This window comes from Euprymna scolopes, chromosome 14, assembly GCF_053919585.1.
Source record: "Euprymna scolopes isolate OS-2025 chromosome 14, ASM5391958v1, whole genome shotgun sequence".
Classification (NCBI taxonomy): Eukaryota; Metazoa; Mollusca; class Cephalopoda; order Sepiida; family Sepiolidae; genus Euprymna; species Euprymna scolopes.
The window spans coordinates 67899262-67922050 of NC_136495.1; the positions used below are offsets into that span (position 1 = coordinate 67899262).

General features: G+C 33.3%; 1 protein-coding gene across 4 annotated transcripts in view; it reads left to right on the plus strand.

The window, feature by feature from the left end:
* Positions 1-22789, plus strand: part of LOC145293054 (ETS homologous factor-like) — a 190087-nt gene that overhangs the window by 132108 nt on the left and 35190 nt on the right. For 3 of the 4 annotated variants that reach the window (XM_080139375.1, XM_080139377.1, XM_080139373.1), the window contains exons 2-3: positions 1881-2013; positions 20569-20992. In XM_080139375.1, the coding sequence (XP_079995501.1) occupies positions 1996-2013; positions 20569-20992 (442 nt within the window). In that variant the 5' untranslated portion in view covers positions 1881-1995. The remainder of the gene's footprint in view (positions 1-1880; positions 2014-20568; positions 20993-22789) is intronic. The other variant, XM_080139374.1, reaches the window with a different exon arrangement.

Consider the following 22789-nt stretch of genomic DNA (forward strand, 5'->3'; position numbering starts at 1 on the left):
CTTTTTTTTTAATTGGTGATAGGGAGATCCTATTTATTAAAAGAGGGGATAGAAGGTGATTAAATACGTTGAACATTAATTTAGCATACATGATGATGATGATGATGATGATGATGATGATGATGATGATGATGATGATACTTGATTTACTAGAAAATGTCACAGAGTGGTAAAGTCAACCCACGTAACAATGTGACACTAACAAACCATCAGTTAATTCAAATCAAATGACAATGATATCAAGCACTAACAAAAATATTTAAAAAATATATATTTGACTAACTTCACAATCTACTAAGTTCCAGCCCCTGTCGCATCGCTACTGTAATGTATCCCTCTCCTTGTTGTATAAGTACGTTCATGTAATCTGCTCCTGTGAACTTACTACACTCATACCCCTACAACGTAAATACGCCCGACATACTCAAGTAACACAACAGCAAAAGTCCGCCCTTCAATGTAAAGGTCCCCAGATGTCAGAAGATTATCTATTCTGGTAGCTTCTTTCCTAAGAACTTTTGCTTTTGGAATTAATTTCCTGCTCCTTGTTTCTACGACATTACCAGCATGTAGAAATGTAAATGTAATGTGAACAGTATGAACGAAGGTTACCCCCATAAATATGTCCGCTATAATAGTAGCTTTTTACGCTTCAGTGGCGATATGCCTTAGTTGTGAAAAATGAAAGTTTGTTTTTTCTTTAAAAAAAAACATTTTTAATCATCGGTTGGTACCACAGAAAGTGAGTGGGGGGTAGCTAAATTGATTAAAAGGTCAAGGGGGTATAGCACCATTCAGACCTCGACGAGAAGGTTGAAGGGAGAACTAGAATTATGTGGAGGTATTGTCACTTAGAATCCGGGAAACCCCAATTATTCGTTATCATGTAGAAATAATTGATAACGGCTGCTGCAAGAACATCGATCGAGTTACAATAATAGTTTTTAAATAATCGAAGAGTACTTAATTGGGAGGATTTTCTGTCACTCAGAATCTAGGGAAAGCTATTGAGTTGTTAAACATAGGCTTAATTTTGAAATAGCATTTTGGTCGATCTGTTATGTATAAATTTAAAATAGTGCTTTTATGTGCCCACGCATTATTATAAAGGGCTCCGTCTGTCCTTCCGTCTGTTACGCTGAAATTTGAAATATGATTTTTGCTTGTCTGTTATGCAGATTGCGTGGAGGCATCTTAATAATGGGTCAGTTTTTTAGTCTTATAGTCGCCCCACGTGTTTTTAAGAGAAACAGTTTCTTTTCACGGGCTAAAGCGGGTGCATTTGGACACAGACGCTGTTATACTTGACCTGCCCCTTTGAGACCATTGTCTGAACACCTTTTCTTGCATCGTCATCTTTATCAGAGAGATGACGGTGACTAAGCGGTTAACGACGCGGACTGACAACCAGTTCATTTCACAGAAACATTTTCACTTAGGGATGTTGGCAACCTACATGTGGTCCCCTGATGTAAGTACGTGATATCTTTAAAGAAAAGAATTCTAACCAGAAAGATGTCGGGGGAAACAAATGCCAATAATAATATAATTCACACAAAATGAATGTTGCTCAACAACAACCAAACAACAAACACTTTTATCATTTTGGTCGTATGATTTATTGGTGAAATGATTTTATAATATCATAAATATTTAAACAACGCTAGTTGCACTTATTTTTCAATTTTTGATTGTTTGTTTTTATTGTTTGCTTGTTTATTTGTTTGTTTATTTGTTTGTTTTTTCTTTCTTTTCATAACATGTATTTCGACTTTTTTTTCTGTAAGGTGTCTCTATTCATAACAGATATTCCTTGTTTTAAGTGTTTCAGATGAACAATGTCTATGATTGCCATTTAATTTTTTTATATTATGTTTTAGTAGTCGATCACGTGAGCCATCTGAGACCTTCTGAACTGCACATAACCTGTTCCCAAACGATCAACCAACAGCAAGGTTTGTCCACCCAGTGAATCAGTCGTGCATAGACGACACAATGCCCATCGCATCTAACGTAAGTAAAAGACAATAAATTATACACACAACGCTACAAAAAAATTCTTTCTTCTCGCAAACTTGATTTTAATTCATGCTTACGTCATTGATCCACTAACCACACCCGTCGTCTTTCACGAAAAAAAAAGAAAGAAGAAATGGAGAAATAATGTGACATCATGTTGGGTAATAACGTAGACTCGGATCAGCGAAATATTGAACCTATTTTACGAAAGATGTTGATAAATTTCGAGAAACTATTTAAATCGTACGTCTCAATTGAAGGGAATAGATAAAACTTGGCGAAAATGTTTTCTTATTTCTGTAATTCAGAATTATGTTTCATTACTTAGTTGAGAACATAAACTAATGACTGGGATTTTGTTTGTTTTACGGAATATCAACTCTTTTTTTTTTTTGTAAAGGCGGTTATGTCCCAGGTTCGTAATGTAGCACAAAGAAATGGCAGAGACACTAGAGGATGACCTCCAATCAGTAGTGGAATGGGGACATAAATGGATGGTCACGTTCAATGCCGCCAAGACTAAACTAGTTTCATTCAATAATTACAAGAAACCTTCTCTACCACCTATAGCAATGCCCAACGACTCTTTATCTGAGAGTACGTCTTTCAAGCTCCTTGGCCTAACGTTCACAGGAAACATGAGTTGGAACAATTACATCGAGGGCATTGCCAGGGCCGCTGCAAGGAAGGTGGGCTCTTTCTACCATGCTAGAAAACTACTAACACCTGAAAGTATCCTGTACCTCTATAAGGCAACCATTCGCTCATGTATGAAGTATTGCTGTCATAGTTGGGCTGGTGCATCGGCTACTAGTCTCTCGCTCCTTGACAAGGTTCAAAAGAGAGTCGCAAATCTGATAGGCCCTAAACTGGCATCTAAGCTTCAGCCTCTGTCCCATCGACGAAACGTTGCATCCCTCTGCCTGTTCTACAAGTATTTTAATGGTGAATGCTCTGATGAACTGCAATCACTTGTGTCCCCACGACGTGAACAACCTCGACAGGCCGGACAAGCTGCAAAATCACACACCCACACTGTAGATATCTCTAGATGTAAAAGATCTTTCTATTCCAATAGTTTCTTCCCCAGAACCGCTAGACTTTGGAATTCCATTCCAGGTCACTGCTTCCCCAACTGTACTGACATGCAGAAGTTCAAGTGCAACGTGAACCAACATCTTGCTGCCCAAATCCCTACGTACTACCCCAGTAGTTGTTGCCCCTGATAGTAGCCCCCTACACCAAAGTGGCAATGTGCCTTGCTTGGGGTGAAAATGTAATAAAAAAAAAAATTTAAAAAACAACTATCAGGGTTGTCCCGCGGTGGCCATGTTATCTGGAATAGCAACAGATGCAACAATACAGCAAGTATTAAGGAGTAAATCTTATAGGTACTTTATTTTCAGAAGGTCAGTTATTTATTACGGACAAAAGTAATCCAAACATTACTAATTAGTAGGTCTATGACAACAGCATATTCTTTTCCTTGTTTTGATTCTCAGGTATACATCCAATGATATCTTATATATTTTTATATAGAGTGGTGTGGTTCTCGGTTGATTAATTATGTCTAACTGTATCGGATATATACTCGAGAGTCAAATCAATGAAAAGAATATGCTGTTGTCATAGCCCTACTAATTAGTAGGGCTATGACAACAGAATGTGCTTTTCACTCTTTTGACTCTCGGGTATATATACTACACAGTTAGACACACTTAATCAACTGAGAACAACATCCGTCTAAATAAGAACATATAAGATATTAACGAATATATACTCAAGAGTTAAAACAATGAAAAGAATATACTGTTTCACAGCCCTAGTAATTAGATTGCCTGTTTTAAAAAGAAGAAGAAGAAGAAGAAGAAGAAGAAGAAGAAGAAGAAGAAGAAGAAGGCATCGGTCTTGGTTGATAGCACACAAAATAGTCGTGAAAGATCAATGAGAATGGAACCTAGATGGGAGAGCATTAACCGAGTCTCCATTGAATAAGTGCAAAGAATACTGGGACCTTATAGAGGCTTATTGCCACATAAATGCCAGTCCATTGTCGATGAGAAACCAATGATAAACGACTGTTGCGAAAACACAAATTAATTGGCAAAGGTAATGAAAAAAGTGGAAAGTACTGGAAATCTGAAGAGACTTGTTGTCACTCAGACTCCAATGAACAATCAGAGATAAATAAAATAATTTAAACTCTATTTGATATATACTATCTATGTAAGGAATTTTCTAAAAAATCTTTTCAGGCTTAGCAATAGCTGTAACAACAGCAGCAGCAGCAGTAGTAGTAGTAGTAGTAGTAGTTAATTTCCATTAATTCATTCTTCTGTATGACACACCTAGCAACTCAAATATGTTTCATTCTAAAGCTTGTGCAATTCTGCCGAGTACATTTGTATTCAAGTGAACGAAAAAAAAAAAAGAAAGATTCAACCATTCGTGTGCGTTGATTTTGTTTTATTATTATTATTATTATTATTATTATTATTATTATTATTATTATTATTATTATTATTATTGAAAGAAAAGAAAAACAAAAAATGAAAAAAAGAAAGAACAGGCATTCAAATGGGGAGTTGTCTGCCTTTTACGTTCTTTCACCTTAAAATACTCATATCGTCTTCAAATTTGTGTGGATATTTTCTCAGTTGCTCTCTAATATATACGGTTTGCATTACATGTTGCCAAAAACATAAAAATTACGAAAAATATCGCGAGTATTTATAACAAAAACATAAAAATTACGAAAATATCGCGAGTATTTATAATTAAATGATATAAAGTTATAAATATATATCAGACATCATATTTCCGACTAGAAAGCTCAATGTATGTTAGTTCAATGTACAGAAGATGTCTTTAAGACTATAGGGTAGCTTTTCTTAACATCTGTTAGACAATAATTATTTCGGCTTCAAAACGGCCTTTTCTAAACCTGTAGATAAGTCTACTATGTAGGAAATTTTATAAAAAAAATCTTTTATGCAGTTCATTTACCGTACTATTTTTAGAGAGAATTTTCAACTTAAATTAAATGTTTACAGTATCTTTTATTAATTAAATTGTTAGGTGAATATACAGAAAGTTATTATTTCACCACAGTCCATAAACTGTATAAGTACTAGATCTTTTTAGACTTAGCAGTAGTAGTAGTAATAGAGGAAGTAGAAGAAGTAGTGTTAGCAGTAGTAGTAGTGATATTTTATTCCCAGTGGCAGTAGTAGTGGTGGTATTTGAGTGCTATTAATGGTAGTAGTATTTGATACCTAGTAGTAGTAGAGGGTGGAACGATACAGGTGTCGCCATAGAAAAGACGACACGATTTCATTTTTCAGCTACGGTTATGGTCTTTGGTGTGGTTTCAAGCGAGGGCTACATCACGCCATTTCACATCTTCGAAGTCGGCTTGAAGGTCAACACCAAAGTATACCTGGACGTGTTGAAGAGTGTGGTTATCTCTTGGTGGAATCAGGTCCCCGCTGGCAGAGCCTTGCAGCAGGACTTGGCGTCGGCCCACAAATCCAAAAAGACCCAGGCTTGGCTTCAGGAGAGCTACGACTTTGTACCCTTCTCTCACTGGCCCCTTCTCCCTCGACGTAATGTTACATGATAAGGGCTGTCCCCTGTTCATGTAAGTATAAAAATAGAGAGATTAGTTAAAATGGAAATAAGAGAAAGCAGAAATCGAACCCTGGACATAAGTTTTAAAGAACAATAGGTTTAAATGGAATGTCCAGTAAATTGTTAATTCGGATGAAATAAATAATAAATAAACTATTCAATTGTTAAAAGAATGTGGATAATAAAATATGAGTTAAATAAATTAGATATGTAGGTTAAATTCCTTTGTGGAAACAACACAAGGAAAATAGGTTATTGGGAAATCAATGTCGAAAACGTGCAAAGTCGCGCATGTTGAAACACGTGAATTTTGCTCACGTGGCCGGGATGCATGGATTTCTCAATATAGCAAGTGGGAGTTAGTTGGTCGTGGAGAGAGTCAGAGACAGTCAGAGAGACAGTCAGGGGAGACAGACAGGCGGTGGTCTGAAGCGAGACGTCACTTCAGAAACTAAGATGTGAAACTTTGAGTTCTTAATGAGGAAGTCACGACCGGTCGTAAGAAAATAAATCCATCATGTGTTTGTGATAAAGCTCATCTTTGTGTTTGTGATTTCTACAAAAAGGTAAATTGTATTGTTATTATATGTCTGTGTTATAAAATGTCATTACAACAACATCTCTCTCTCTCTAAGATACAACATCATATGTAATAAGACAAGAACTCTCACTAAGACTCATATCATTACTAATAAGAACTCTCACAAGAAAAAGCATCACTTATAATAGTCTCTCTCTAAGACTCTTTAATGAAACAACTATATAACAAATCGCAATTTGGTGTTCGTGAACCTTTTGCATCAGCGATGCAGAAACCGAACCTGGGGTCGATACCACGAAAAAAAAAAAGAAAAAAAAGAAACACAACGTTTTAAAGGGGTCCAACATAATTTAAAAAAATAAATAAATGATACCACGGAAAAAGAAAAAAATCACACGATCACAGAATTCGAAAAAGAAAAAGAAACACAACGTTTTAAAAGGCTCCAACATAATTAAAAAAATAAATAAATAATACCACGGAAAAAGAAAAAAAAATTACACGATCACAGAAATGCGAAGAAAAAAAAATGATGAAAAAAAAAATTTGAACATACACGCACACAGAGAACAAAAGATACAAGAAATATTAAAAAGAAAAAGAAGAAAAGGCCGATATGCCGTAAAAAGAAATTCGTAGTAATGAAAAAAAATAGTAAACAAGTCACCATGCGTAATTCATTGATAAATGAATTGGTCTGTTAAAAAACACACACACACACACACATACACGCGAAGGCAGAGATTGTGTCAACTATTATTATTGTTTTGAAATTTGTAGAAGTGTCATTAGAAAATCTGTGTCAATATGAAATCGTTTGGACGAATTGTTGAATTTAATCTGTCAAAACAGGAATTTTTCAAAGGTCGCATGTACTTTTTGAAACAGGTGTAAATTGTTGGAAATGCATTTTGTGTTCATAGTGAACTTTTCGGCTTTTTTGTGTACATTTTTTTTGTTTTTGAAAAAAAAAGGGACAATTGTTTTGGACAGACTGTTGAATTGTTGTTTGTTACAGATGATTTTTTTTTTGTTGTTAAAAAAAAAAAAGTTATAATTGTTGCAAAATGTTTAAATGTATTAAGGTATTTTTTTTTTGAAAATGTTTTTATGATGTTGAACAAATATTGTAAATTGTCTTATGTATGTAATGTTATGATTTTCACAGCAAGAATTCAAAGTTATCCGTAAATATACATTAGATTAAAATGATCTAGTAGAAAATAAGTTAAGACGTATTGTTGGCTTACAGATTTAGTTAGAATTTTAGAAGGGGGACAAGAATTAAAATTACGTAAACGGGCATTTGGAGAGTTTTTAGATGTGATACGCCGTAAGAAAGATGTTTTGTTTTAGCATTTGGTTTTGTTGTTTTTTTTAGAGATCCTAAAAATTTTTCTCCAAGAAAAGTGACTTGGTAGGGATTGATAAGCATAAGAAGTGCCCCTATACGAAAAATTTGGGAACCTGGTTAATTAAGTGCTTAAAATAAGCTGGTTGCACGTTAACGACTCCAAGCAGAGTAGTAAGTCTTGGCTTAATTAATAAACAGGCGTTGGAAAGAATACGAAAATTCTTAAGGGGACCAGTAAACCGATGAGAGGTAGTCCCGAGGCAATCACATATAGCTTAATGAAGTAAGAGACAAGCAAAAATATGCCGTAGATTACGTAAGAAAGATATAACCTTGTATTTTTTTTAGAGACGCATGAATGTGGGATATATCTGCTGGATCTTGGAAGCCCTGGTGAGAGAAAAGAAAAATCACAAAAAACAAAACGGGCAATTAGATAGAATTTAGGCGCAATTACGGTGTTGGGCGCGAAACGTGTTAGTTAGTTAGGGGTGATATTTCTAAATCCTCGTCGAAGTTTCAAAAATTCAAGCAAGGAAATCCGAGTGAATCCGTATGAGAGAAAAAAAGGTATATCTTAAACTTCTGAAGCCAACCACAAAGATTTAAGTATATGAGCTTTGGTATGTCCCGTATGAGATAGTTATAGAATAAAAAAAAACAAAGCCATACTTAATAAGACTAACCATGCGGAAAGAGAGATCAGAACACTTTTGAGACGAAGGAAGTCGTCCATTTCGAGAAAGGTGAAAACCTCTAGTCTGCGGCATATGGGTGGCTGGAAAATAGCTGATGTGTATCATAGGTAAATATCCTACACCCAAAAAAAGTAAATGCCACAAAGATCAGAAAGGTCCTGATCTTATAAAAAAATAAATAATTGTGAAGTCGGCTGTGAAGGGTTGACTGAAAGAGATTTTTTTTGTGTGTTTTTTAGCCTGATCTTTCTAGCCGTGTGGTTGTGTAGATGTAGATGTAAAAATAAAAAAAAATGTACTAAAGTTAAAAATGCATACATTTTTTTTGTGAAATATGGAAGGGAGGGATGTTACATGATAAGGGCTGTCCCCTGTTCATGTAAGTATAAAAATAGAGAGATTAGTTAAAATGGAAATAAGAGAAAGCAGAAATCGAACCCTGGACATAAGTTTTAAAGAACAATAGGTTTAAATGGAATGTCCAGTAAATTGTTAATTCGGATGAAATAAATAATAAATAAACTATTCAATTGTTAAAAGAATGTGGATAATAAAATATGAGTTAAATAAATTAGATATGTAGGTTAAATTCCTTTGTGGAAACAACACAAGGAAAATAGGTTATTGGGAAATCAATGTCGAAAACGTGCAAAGTCGCGCATGTTGAAACACGTGAATTTTGCTCACGTGGCCGGGATGCATGGATTTCTCAATATAGCAAGTGGGAGTTAGTTGGTCGTGGAGAGAGTCAGAGACAGTCAGAGAGACAGTCAGGGGAGACAGACAGGCGGACGTCTGAAGCGAGACGTCACTTCAGAAACTAAGATGTGAAACTTTGAGTTCTTAATGAGGAAGTCACGACCGGTCGTAAGAAAATAAATCCATCATGTGTTTGTGATAAAGCTCATCTTTGTGTTTGTGATTTCTACAAAAAGGTAAATTGTATTGTTATTATATGTCTGTGTTATAAAATGTCATTACAACAACATCTCTCTCTCTAAGATACAACATCATATGTAATAAGACAAGAACTCTCACTAAGACTCATATCATTACTAATAAGAACTCTCACAAGAAAAAGCATCACTTATAATAGTCTCTCTCTAAGACTCTTTAATGAAACAACTATATAACAGTAACCCGGTGGACTACTTCATTTGGTCATACGTCGAGAACATCACCAACATAACCTCCCACAACACAAAAGCCAGCCTGATCGCCGCCATCCGCCGAGTATTCGCTAAGCTCCCACCGGAGCTTGTGGAAAAGGCATGCTTCCAGTTCCGGACCCATATCGAGTTGGTGATTAAGACTGAAGGTGGCTTCGTTGAATAGGGGTCAACTCTACTACATAATCAAGTTACCAAACTCCATATTCACTCTTGAAGTTCCTATGTGTCAGAAAGCCTTCTATTCTAGTTTCTTCCCTAAGACTGCTAGACTTTGGAATTCCCTCCCTGTTTCCCGTTTCTATGACTGTATCAACATGCAGACGTTCTAATGTTATGTGAACCTCAAGTCTCTACAACTCCCCCTCCTATTGGATATGGTAAAAAATAGTAACCCCTTACTTTCCAAGTGGCAATATGCCTTGTTTGGGGTGAAAAGGAGCAAAAATAATGATACTTTAACATCGAGTAAAGCTATGGAAATATGAGAAAATGAAATTAAAAAATAATAGAGATATAAATAATAAAAGTGAAGAAAGAATTAGAGATGTAGTTTAAAAACATATAGAAATCTGTAAATCAATACTTCTATTTAGGAATTAAGTTGATGTAATAATAGGAATCGTACAATACAGTTGGTGGTTTAGTTTGCCAATGCATAGGGAAAACACAAACATAAAAGAGAAGCAGAAAATACTCGAAAGCCGATTAACAGGAAATTATGAATGTTGGGTTCTACATCCGTTTTTATAGAAAAAATAACGAAATGTTTACATTCTGGGGAGGAGTGTTTTAGTGTAGGTTGAATTTATTTCTTTTGTCTGCATTTTTGGAGATTAACTTTGAGGGGGCAAAAGAATATTTTCTCTGAACTTTATAATTTCGACCTTTTCGTGCAGACACAGCCTACATCCACCTTTAAAACATTTGGTGTGCTCGTTATGCGAATAAATCTTGTATAGATTCCTTCTTTTTGGGGTCCCAGTAATGTTTTTTTATTATTCATTGGAAAAAGACTGATTGTGAAGACACTATGTGTGTGTGTGTGTTTTTTTTAGCTTCAGACATCGAGTTAATCGGTTAAAAATTTTATATTTATCAGCGGCATTCACCCTAGGCAGGTTGAACCGGCTTCCTACGAAGGAGGAAGTGTCCAGGAATATCAAAGTTACAAACATGCATATCCCGGTCAGGGGAGATAAAAACGGTATGTTTTGCAGTTCTTGCAGGCGTCCTCATACATACAACGCCTGGTATTAGCAAATGGTCACCCATTTGGCATTGACCAGGCTTAACGTCGCTTTACTTCGGTGATCTTACCAGAACCAGTGTGTCAACGTGATTATGCCGTAAAATGTTTCTAAAAGGTTTTACAGGAACTTACATCTTAAGATGAAGTGAATAAACCATGTGACATTTTTTTCTGTTATTTATTTTTGTGTGTTATAGGAAGTTTAATTGTTTAGAAAACATACTTAAATTCTTTATCATATATGTCCTTGCCTTCATTAAATATTATTTTGTTGGTTCAAATTCTGTTTATTCTGATGATTTATGGTGTATGGTATTTGTTTGATAAATCTAAGATACTTGAAGTTATCGTTTATGTATGTGAATGTTTGAGTATTCTTGAGGGAAGGGGATAAAGGTGTTATCTGAAAGGTTGGATGTTTTGTCTGGGTCTTCCTCACCTTGTCTTTTTAGTTATGAAACTAAATAGAACAATTCGATTAGAACTACTAACATTAACATTTAATAAATAAAACACATGTATGCTAAACATATCGACCCACGCGTACATCAAAATTTCGGGGGGGGGGGTATTACATTTTTTTTATTATTACATTTTCACCCCAAACAAGGCACATTGCCACTTTGGTGTAGGGGGCTACTATCATGGCCAGCAACTACTGGGTCACTATGTAGGGATTTGGGCAGCAAGATGTCGGTTCACGTTGCACTTGAACTTCTGCATGTCAGTACAGTTAGGGAAGCAGGATCCTGGAATGGAATTCCAGAGTCTAGCGGTTCTGGGGAAGAAACTACTGGAGTAGAAACATTTTTTATATCTAGGGGTCTCTACTGTGTTGGGGTGGGATTTAGTGTCTGTCGGGTTTGTTGAGGGTGTCTACGTCGTGGGGGCACAAGTGTCTGCAGTTCGTCAGAGCATTCACCACTAAAATACTTGTAGAACAAGCAGAGGAATGCAACGTTTCGTCGATGGGACAGATGCTGAAGCTTAGATGCCAGTTTAGGGCCTATCAGATTAGCGACTCTTTTTTTAACCTTGTCTAGGAGCGATAGACTAGTAGCCGATGCACCAGCCCAAATATGACAACAATACTCCATACATGGGCGAATGGTGGCCTTATAGAGGTACTGGATACTTTCAGGTGTCAGTAATTTTCTAGCACAGTAGAGAGAACCTACCTTTTTCGCAGCGGCCCTGGCAATGTTTTTAATATAATTGTTGCAGCTCATGTTTCCTGTGAACGTTAGGCCAAGCAGTTTGAAAGATGTACTCTCAGACAGGGAGTCACTGGCCATTGCTATTGGTGGCAGAGAAGGTTTCTTGTAATTATTGAAGGAAACCAGTTTAGTCTTGGCAGCATTGAATTTGACCATCCATTTATGTCCCCATTCCACTAAAGATTGGAGGTCATCCTCTAGTGTTTTTGCCATTTCTTTAGTTATGTGTTCATTGTAATTGCAATAATATTTTATTTTCTGTCACGTCTATCTAGAAGTATATCTATGTGTATATATGTTTATTTTTGAAGAGTCAAATCATTTTCAAATCATGTTTCAAATGAAGCGTATGCATAAATTTATTAAAGTTTTTGCAGCTGTTTCAAGGCAATGTTTATTTTAAGTTATAAAATGAAATATAAAATGTGTTTAAAAATCGGATTATCTTCAGGGCAGAATCATATATATATATATATATATATATATATATATATATATATATATATATATATATATATATATATATATATATATATATATATATATATAAAATGAGTTAAATCACAGATTAGATAATTAAATGAATTATTGTCTTAATAAATACTAGCGGGGGTACCCGGCGTTGCCCGAGTGTTTGTTTCCGGGACGGGGGGGGGGAGTTTTAAAAAATGTTATGGTAGGTAAGTAGGAAGGATCAAACCCGGAGTCATGAGTAAAAGTAGGAAAATAAAGTGTGAAAAAAAAAAACAAAAAAAACATCTGCAACGTTAACAGTTCGGCCACCAAGAAAAGTCCATTCCAGTTGTTTAGGAAAAAAAAAAAACGACTACTGTAGGTCGGCGCGAACGTGAAAATATAATGTGAATTGTCCAGCACGCTAACCACTACGCCACAGAGCACTGCAGCTTAGTTTAGTGATTTTAAATAACTTCACATGAAAGAACTACGAAGCCAAACCGGTGTTCTCTTCTCAACTGTTCGTTGTGAACGATCCCCAAACGGTGTTAAGTGGTGGCAGGGGGAGGAGGAATTTATTAGAGAGAAAATATTTTACCACTTCCATTGATCTTAACCGATTTTCGCCGTGACTTCTCAGCAGAAAAAGTATAGAAATCTAAGATTATCGAGGAATTTGAGAAATAATAAGCCTATAAGACACCTCAGATATTGTTCTGCCGTTTGTGCATATTATATTTGCATGAAATATCTTGATTTTTAATCCTATTAATGTCAAAATCAGACAGGAAAAAATGAGTTCATTTTATTTATATAGAGAAGAAGAAGAGATTGCAGTAAAATAATGTTGAAATATTGAAACAATGTCAAGAATGTTTAAGGAAAACACAAAAATAATAGGTGAAATTGTCCTATACATTGGTAAGCAGGTAAATTCCAAATCGCATTTACTTAACCTAAGAGAGAACATCCAGAGACACCAAATTTCTGCAGTTAAGTACATATGTACTGTGATTTAGAATTTATCAACATACCAATTTCAGCTATTATTTTTGTTTTGTTTTGGGTGTAAATTAAACATTTCTGACATTGTTATTATTATGTTTCTATGGATACTTACAGTGTAAGATGTTTAAACACACTTTATACTTTATTTTATAACTTAGAAAAAACATTGCCTTGAAATAGCTCTAAACAATTTTAATAACTTTGTATATATATATATATATATATATATATATATATATATATATATATATAGAGAGAGAGAGAGAGAGAGAGAGAGAGAGAGAGAGAGATATTGGGTTTAGCATATTGGTAACTGATATACAAATTGCTATTAGCATATTAAGCGATGCTCTTTTTGTAAACAAATTGGGCTAAGGCGTTTGGACAGTGTCAAAACATTGTTAATTTACTACTCGGCGTTTGGACAGTGTCAAAACATTGTTAATTTACTACTCGGCATAGCTGCAGACGCATAGCGTAACGTTTGGGCGGTCGAGTTTCGATCCTGGGTTGAGGTAGTTGCTTGTCTAGCCGCACTGATACAGCGAAACAGTACCGTATGTGGATGACTATATATATATATATATATATATATATATATATATATATATATATATATATATATATATATATATATGTGTGAACATATGGGTATAAATATGTATATTTATATATATATGTGTGTGTGTGTGTGTGTGTGTGTGTGTGTGTGTGTGTGTGTGTGTGTGAAATATTCCCTTAAGTACGCTTCTAATAATTCAACTACTAGAGATATCTTGATATATGCAATTATCGCTATTACTTTATAATAATTCTCTAATTAAGTATATCTGATTTTATATTTAGCTCATTTTATCTGAGTAGATCACGCTTACATATTTTATGTATTTTTATTTTTATATATCTACTGATTTATTATTTGATTGGAATTCATTATTGAGATGAGTATTATTTATTAATTTTTATTTTTTGCGGATTATTATCCCCATCTTTTTTCTTAGTTGCTTCACGACGTTTCGGCCAACTATTCCTGTGGCCTTCGTCAGGTAGTAACCCCGACGGGATAGGAACTCTGAATGTTCTGATTGCATCCACTGTAATTACTGCCTTCCATAGTTGTCGTCTCGCCACGTTTTGGTCAAGTAAGCCTCTGGCCAGCTTTTGGTAGGATTGAAACCGCTATCTACAGACAATTCTCACCTTGAACCGTAGAGATTCAACGTCTCTATCAACTATGAGGATAATAGTCCGCAATAAAAAAAAAAAATTATCTACTTATTTAGTAATTGTTTTATTTATCCCATATCAACTGGCTTTAAATATAAGTTTTCCACCCACCCCATATTAAAACGAACACAGAGTTCATATCTTACACTTAAATTTGACACACATGAGGTTGTTTATGACATGCGTAAACTTTAAATATACTCTGAACTAAAGGTAACACCCACCCCTCCAAAACAAATTTGATCGCTACAATTGGCTTTACGACGCCATCCTTCATCAACTTTCCCTCTCTTTTTTCTTTTCTCCTTTTCCTTTTTCTTCTTTTTCTTAAATGGGTTTTTTTCTCTCATTTTCGTCATGTAAGACTATCTTCTAAAAACCGAATTGATCGGTCCGAGACTTATGAATTCATATTTGTGAGGAACAGACTTGAAAAAGATTTTATCTAAATGATGTTTACAAATGGAGGCTTGCTGAGTGAGTTCGGATATTTTCGTGTTCTAAATTATATATATATATATATATATATATATATATATATATATATATATATATATATATATATATATATATATATACATATATGTATATACATATATATATATATATATATATATATATATATATATATATATATATATATATATATATATATATATATATATAAACTAATAAATGTTTTGGTTTTGTTTTGGTTTTCAAATGGCGCTCGCCCAGTTTAAACTATTAGGAATATGTCATTTCAATTTTCTGTTTTTAATAAAAAAAAATGTTCCATGAAAAACTTTCCCGTTCTCATTAATTAAATCGAAACATTTCCAATTAAACAATTATGGATATATGTTCTTTTTCACTTTCTTTATTTACTTTTTTCATAGTTCTTTCCGGAAGTTTGTTTTTTTTTTTTTTCGAATAAATTAATAATTTTAAACATTCTTTTGAATTGTCAAGATTCATTTTCTCCGGTAATATCAGTTTACCAAGTTTCTGGAAGTAATAAATGATAATTTTAGTTTAATTTAACGTTTCCGGAAGTAATAAATGTTAATTTTGGTAAATTTATTCTTTCCCTTTCCGGAAGCAATCGTTCGGCCATAATGATGTCTCTCCTAGATTTGGATAACAAGTGCGTGAAAAAAAATGGCGTCTCCAATTTCGGCAATAAAGGGTAGAAGCACCATTTTATTCATTGTTGATTTATTCAAACAGTCCTTTGGAAAATAAATATTTAAAATAAAGTGGGGTAATCCTTAGGCGTTGAGTTCCATGGCGACCAGCAGAATTATTTAATTGTCGCTCCCTTAACCCCTCTTCGTCAAGGCTAACGCATGCGCACGTAACATTTATCATTTATTTACTTACGTTGCCTTTCGCATTTTTACAAACATTATTTATTTACGTTGGCTTAACTCTTCATGAATAAAAATTGTAACTAAACCCGAATTTGTCACTTTTACAAACATTTATTTATTTACGTTGGCTTAACTTTTTTCATGAATATTAGAAAAAAAGTGTTGCTCTTTATGAATATTAAAAGAAAAAAAGTTACTAAACATTTATTAATAATTTCTCACTTTTACAAACGTTTGTAATCCGTATATTTACTTACGTTGGCTTAACTCTTTTCATGAATATTACAAAAAAAAATAATAACTAAACCATGTATTGATAATTTCTCACTTTTACAGATATTTTTTAATGTACATGAGTGGATAATTTTTGGGGTAAATATTTACATTTAGGTCCACCTCAATAATTTTCTTTTTTAAATGACGACTTTTATTGATAAATAAATCTACTTCTCTGCAACTTTTATTGATAAATAAATCTACTTCTCTGCAACAGGCACTGAACCCTTCCTTTTTTTAAATAGTATTTTCGGGTTCTTGACAACAAATATCAGTTTAATTTTGCAAATATTTTTTCATCCCCCCTCCAAAAATGGTGTTTATTGCGGAAGCTGTTCTTAAGATGAGAAGGTTGGGGGTGATTATAAGGTGGACCTAATCTAAAAAATATAAAAAAAAAATACCAAGTTTTTTAAATGATTAAAATAATTTCTCACTTTTACAAACATTTTTATATGCGCACATAAGCAACTATTTTTTATAAACATTTTCTTACTTTTTTTATTGAAAAATTAATAAATTTCAATGAATAGAATAATAAATCATTATCATTAATATGTGTTTTTGGTTTTGTGTTGAATGAAACTTTTTTTTTCATTACAACAATAATGAACCAATTTAAATCTTCCGACATGCGTTTAAGGGTTACGAAATTATCAATAAATCGTTTAGTTACCAAGTCAATGTCAGTAAATAAAAAATGTTGCGTGCGCATGCATTAACCTTGACTAGGGGGGGGGCTAAGGGAGCAACCATTAAATAATTATGCTGGTAGCCATGGAACTTAACGCCCAATGAGTACCTAAAGTGGCATTTGTGCACTTATGTTATCGTGCTATTGTTTAAAATAGTATTTTCACATTTAATTAAAATTTTACAATATCTTTTTCTTTTATTAATTTGTTAGGTGATACAGATAACCCGGTCGGTTTCTAATGTGTGGAAAATCTAGCTCCCGAAAAAAAGGGTACTCTGGATAGTAACAAAAATTTAAAATTGCCTCAGTCTTGAAATATTTCTTCTCTACTGAACGAGGAAAAAAACGGTGAAGTGTAGTTCAGTTTCTGTTTCTCTCCCCCCCCCTCTCTTTCCTTCTCTTAATATCTCTCTATCCATCTCTCCCTTTCCCTCTCTCAATCTATCTTTCTCTCTATATCACCCTCTCCATTTCTCTTTGAGCCCCTTTCTCTCTCTAACTCCCTCTATCTCTCTCCTTTCCTCTGTCTCATCCCTCTTTGTTTCTAACTCTCCCTCTCTCTCTCTCTCTCTCTCTCTCTCTCTCTCTCTCTCTCTCTCTCTATTTATCAATCCCTTTATCTCTCTCTATCTCCTTCTCTTTCTCTATTTTCCTCTCACTTTCTCTTTTCTATCTATATATCTTCCTCTCTATCTGTCCATCTCTAATCCCTCATCCTATTTTAGTCTCCTAAATTAATTACAGTGAATAAAGCATTGTCAAAACATGGATAAATCCTATTTTAGTCACCTAATTTACTGACTGTGAGAATATAATTTATTTGGAAATTACTGCTACCTTGAACAGCACCAGAAGTAACTGGTAAAACCTTTCTAATTAAATTGATTTTGGCAGCCATTTGGTAAGAAAATGACATAGCCTTAGCCTTTGCTGCATGGGGAATACCTGCGACCTTGCTGCCAAGTAGAAGAATTATATATACTATATTTGCCAGGGATGCTACTGCATGTATTGCAACTGAAATTTGGCGTACTAATTATCATGTTGTGAAATATAAACCAATCCAAGCTTTGCAAAGGCACATGGCTTGCAGTAAAAAAATAATGTAACAAACAATATCATAGAAACAACAATCATAACAGGTCTTTTTACAGATGAATATATCTTCATTCCATGCATTCCTATGATTCCACCGGATATATCATTACACTTTCCAATTTTATTGTCGTTTGCAATAACCATCAACAAAGCACAGGGAACAATCTTTACAATTGTGTGGCTTACAGTTACACACTGAATGTTTTTTCACATGGACAATTTATGTTACATATTCAAGAATCACCAAACCAGAGAATCTCTATATCAGCTAAGTAAATGGAACAACAAAAACTGTGTACCCATACGAAATGGAAAATTAAACCTATAAGAAACCTGCTTTTTCTCATTTTGGAACTTTTTCTATTGCGCCAATTTTAACCACAGCAACGCGTGGCAGGGTACAGTTGGTATATATATATATATATATATATATATATATATATATATATATATATATATATATATATATAAAGGTTATCAGGGGGTTTTGGAGCATGAAAACAGTGTTACTTTTTGTATTTAATATTTTTATTGTTATTTTTTATATTTCAAGCGGACCTCGGCTCTTGGTCACAAAATAGTATCGAAATGAAAATGAAAGACGTTGAAAAAAATGGAAATTTGTAGTATGGACAGCTTTCATTCCTAGCAATCGTGTTCGAAGTAATTCACGTGGATTGTTTTAGCCGTTTGTGGAAGAAGACTGGATTTTTTATTTATTTTTTTTTAATTTTTTTAAATGTTGCGACGTAATAGCGTTTAATTCAAACGGCAAAAAAGAGACGCAATTGATTTTAATATGTATAATGAAATTGAAACAAAATTGGTGAACGGTAAAAATAATGTTAATAATAGTTATCATAATGATAGTACAGTAAAGTATTAATAACAAAGGTGATAGTTTTAAATAATAATAGCGAAACTCCCCACGAGGGTAGAGTTAGACACAATGTCGGCTTTTAATGTGGAATAAATTCCGTTCCCCCCCCTCTACAAAAATGGCACACAGGGTTGGGGAAAAAATAAGTATAAAAATAAAAATAAAATTAATATTAGTTAATAATTAAATGAGAATAAAAATTGTCTCGGTCTTGAAGGAAAATAAAAAATGTCTCTGTCCTGAAGGAATTCTCATTCATTATAAATATACACACATATATATATATATATATATATATATATATATATATGTATATGGTAAGTTAGAAAAATATATATGGCAATTAAGCTACACTGAATATTCCGCATTTTATCCACGTTAGGATTAGTCAGATTTATGTATTGAGCACTGTTGAAGTAAATACTTAAAGTTTACGTATAAAATTATACTTTTGTATATTAATTCATGTGATTAAATGAAGTAGTCATATATGTGTGTGTGTGTGTGTGTGTGTGTGTGTGTGTGTGTGTGTGTGTGTGTGTGTGTGTGTGTGTGTGTGTGTGTGTGTGTGTGTGTGTGTGTGTGTGTTTTAACATATATAATTTTGGATATTTGTATATCCGTATGCGTGTTGTAATAATCGATGGGGATATACCATATGCAATTGAATATTGATCTCCAGTATACTACTATGTCTCCGCACCCCCAAAGACCCCGGGTTTCTTCTAAACTTCAGCACCAGCGGATCCTTTCCTCGCCAAATGCATTTACCATTTCTTATACCACTGAAATTACACTATGGGATCTTTATACATTTTGGATGTTGCCTCCAATTCGTAGTTCGCTTCAAATGTTAAGGATCACTCTATTGACTCCAATTCTTTATTCGTCCGACCTGGCAGAAATATCCTGGAAATAAATTAACTCATTTCAACGTTGGATTGCCTAGGCTGTATGATATACTTTATCTATGCCTTTTAAATGATTTTTAAATGATTTTTAAATAACTCTTTCAATATGTGTACTGATAAGCAAAATATATGTTTATTCGTATTTGATGATTTTGCTCATTGTATTTCATTTCCTCTGATGATATGAGGCATTATTGAAAATCAATGGGTTAAAAAAGTAAATATAATTATTTCCCATGTATTCCTTGTTTCAAACAATAAATTCTTAACTTGAATATATGTTTATGTATATTCTAATCCAAAGAGTTAAATTTTTATTCTTACGCTTATATTTTGCTTTATGTTTATATGTTGAGCTTTACCTTTTTGGTTAGAATCCTCTTGAAAATATTATCTCACTGTAATATTTAATAAGACCATAATTTATTTTATTATCTAATCTCTGATTTAACTTATATATATATATATATATATATATATATATATATATATATATATATATATATACATATAAATATATATATATATACATATAAATATATATATATATATATATATACATATAAATATATATATATACATATACATATATATATAGAGAGAGAGGGAGAGAGAGAGAGAGAGAGATTCAGCCACTCTGATGAGTCGTGGACGACGAAACACGTGTCAGTGGATAATTATATTTTAAAAATAATATATATATATATATATATATATATATATATATATATATATATTATACAACCTGTAAAAAACAAAATGTCTTTTCTCATATATTTCCAGAATCACGTGTCCAATGCGGACACATTTTGCATTTCGGATCTCCAGGATTTCGACAGTCTTATCGATAATGATACTCTTTCCTACGATTTCATACGAGACTTCCTTTATGCGGAAGATGAAACGTGCACTTCGACGAGGCCGCGGTTCGATTTAGATCCAGTCACTATGACCGAAGACTCGTTCCCTGATTTGAACACGGTAGAAGAATCCACGTACTTTCCAACTCGCCAAATAGAAGACATATCGGCGGCACGTATTCAACCAACAAACACAATGCAACACACTGCAAACTCGTACCACCATCGACCAGACTCATACTACAATGAATCCGACTCGCAGCACGGCCAATCAGACACGCCTAACGCTAACCATCAACCAGATTGGTACCACGAATCCTCATCAAACAGCAACGACACAAACACAAGTGAGATTATTATTATTATTATTATTATTATTATTATTATTATTATTATTATTATTATTATTATTTCTATAAAAATAGCACACACCGATTAAAAATCCTAAAAGCACTATTGAAAGAACGACCACAAATATATAGGCGTACATATATGTACATATATGTAAATATACATATATATATATATACATATATGTATATACGTATATACATACATATATAAATATATATACATATATACATGCGTATATATTCATATACAAATATATTAGGTTGACAAGAAAGTTCTTGTGGTTGTTAACTTTTAAATTCACATGAACATATTTCGGCTCAAACAAAAAATTACTGATCGAAATAAGCACCATTAGACTCAAGACACTTTTACCAACGCAAAACAAGTGTATTTATCCCTGTAACGTAAAATCTTGCATTCTGGTGGCGATGAAATTGTTGAAGGCGTTTTGGGTATCGCTTAGATTTTTTAAGCATTTCTCACGCAGAAAGTTGTCAAGATGCTTACAAAAGTGGTAGTCAGTAAATGAGTGATCATGAGAGTATGGCGGATGAGACAGAGTTCTTCTGCAGGGTCGATTTAGCAATATGCGGTCGGGCATTGTTGCGAAGGAGAATTAGGCCTTTTCTGTTGACTAATACTGAATGTTATTGTCGAAGTTTTTGATGCATTTAATCCATTTGTTTACGGTATTTCTCCGCTGTTATGGTTTCGCCTGCATTCATAAAAATGTCATGGATGAGCCCGGTCGCAGCCCACCAAACAGTCAGCATGACTTTTTTTAGTGCAACTCTAGCTTCGAAAAATGTCGTGGAGCTTCGTCTGCGTCTAACCACTGAGCTGAACTAGGTGTGTCAGAAATTTCGTGAAAAATATTGAATAATTCCACCCCGTCTTTCCAAGCTTATAACTCCTTGAAAAATGTAATTCAAGCCCTAATTTCTTTTTCAATTAAAGGAGCAAGGACCAAGGTTTCATTAAAAAAACGTGTTTTTCTTTAAAAAAAAAAAAAAGGTTTTAAACTTCGGACTTTACAGGTAATTTCTAAAAAACAGTACTTTTTTGTTTTAAATTTGAATATATTATTTATTGATCATTTATCTTCAATTTGTGATATATAACACTTTGGTGAGTAAATTAATTATTTACTTTTTAATAGACATTTCAAAATGGGAAGCGTGAAATCATTCGACCCCCTATTTTTCCAAGGTTATAACTACTCGAAAAATGTAATTCAAGCTCTAATTTTGTTTTTCAATTAAAGGAGCAAGGACCAAGGTTTCATTAAAAAAAAATAACAAAAGAAAAAACAAACAACGTGGTTTTTAAAAAAAAAGGTTTTAAACTTCGGACTTTATAAGTTAATTTCTAAAAAACACTACTTTTTTTTTAATGTGAATATATTATTTATTGATCTTTTATCTTCAATTTGTGATATATAAAACTTTGGTGAGTAAATTAATTATTTACTTTTTAATAAACACTTGAAAATAGGGTGACGTGAATTTAAAAAAAAACGTTTGTCTAAAATATTATATTCGGTTTATTGGAAAGAGCATAAAATTTCACATTGACCCTCAAAATATCATAAAAATTGAACCAATAGAAAAATTGATAGATTTTTAAAGTTTAAAAATTGAAAAATACTGAGCTCGTAAAATTCAATTAATTTCATTACTGTTTTTTTTAAATAAAAGAAATATTTCTATTACTTTTAAAACAACTTTAATAGTTTATTTTGGAAGTATAATCCATAAAGAAAATAAACAACCTACTTTTAAAAGAGAAAT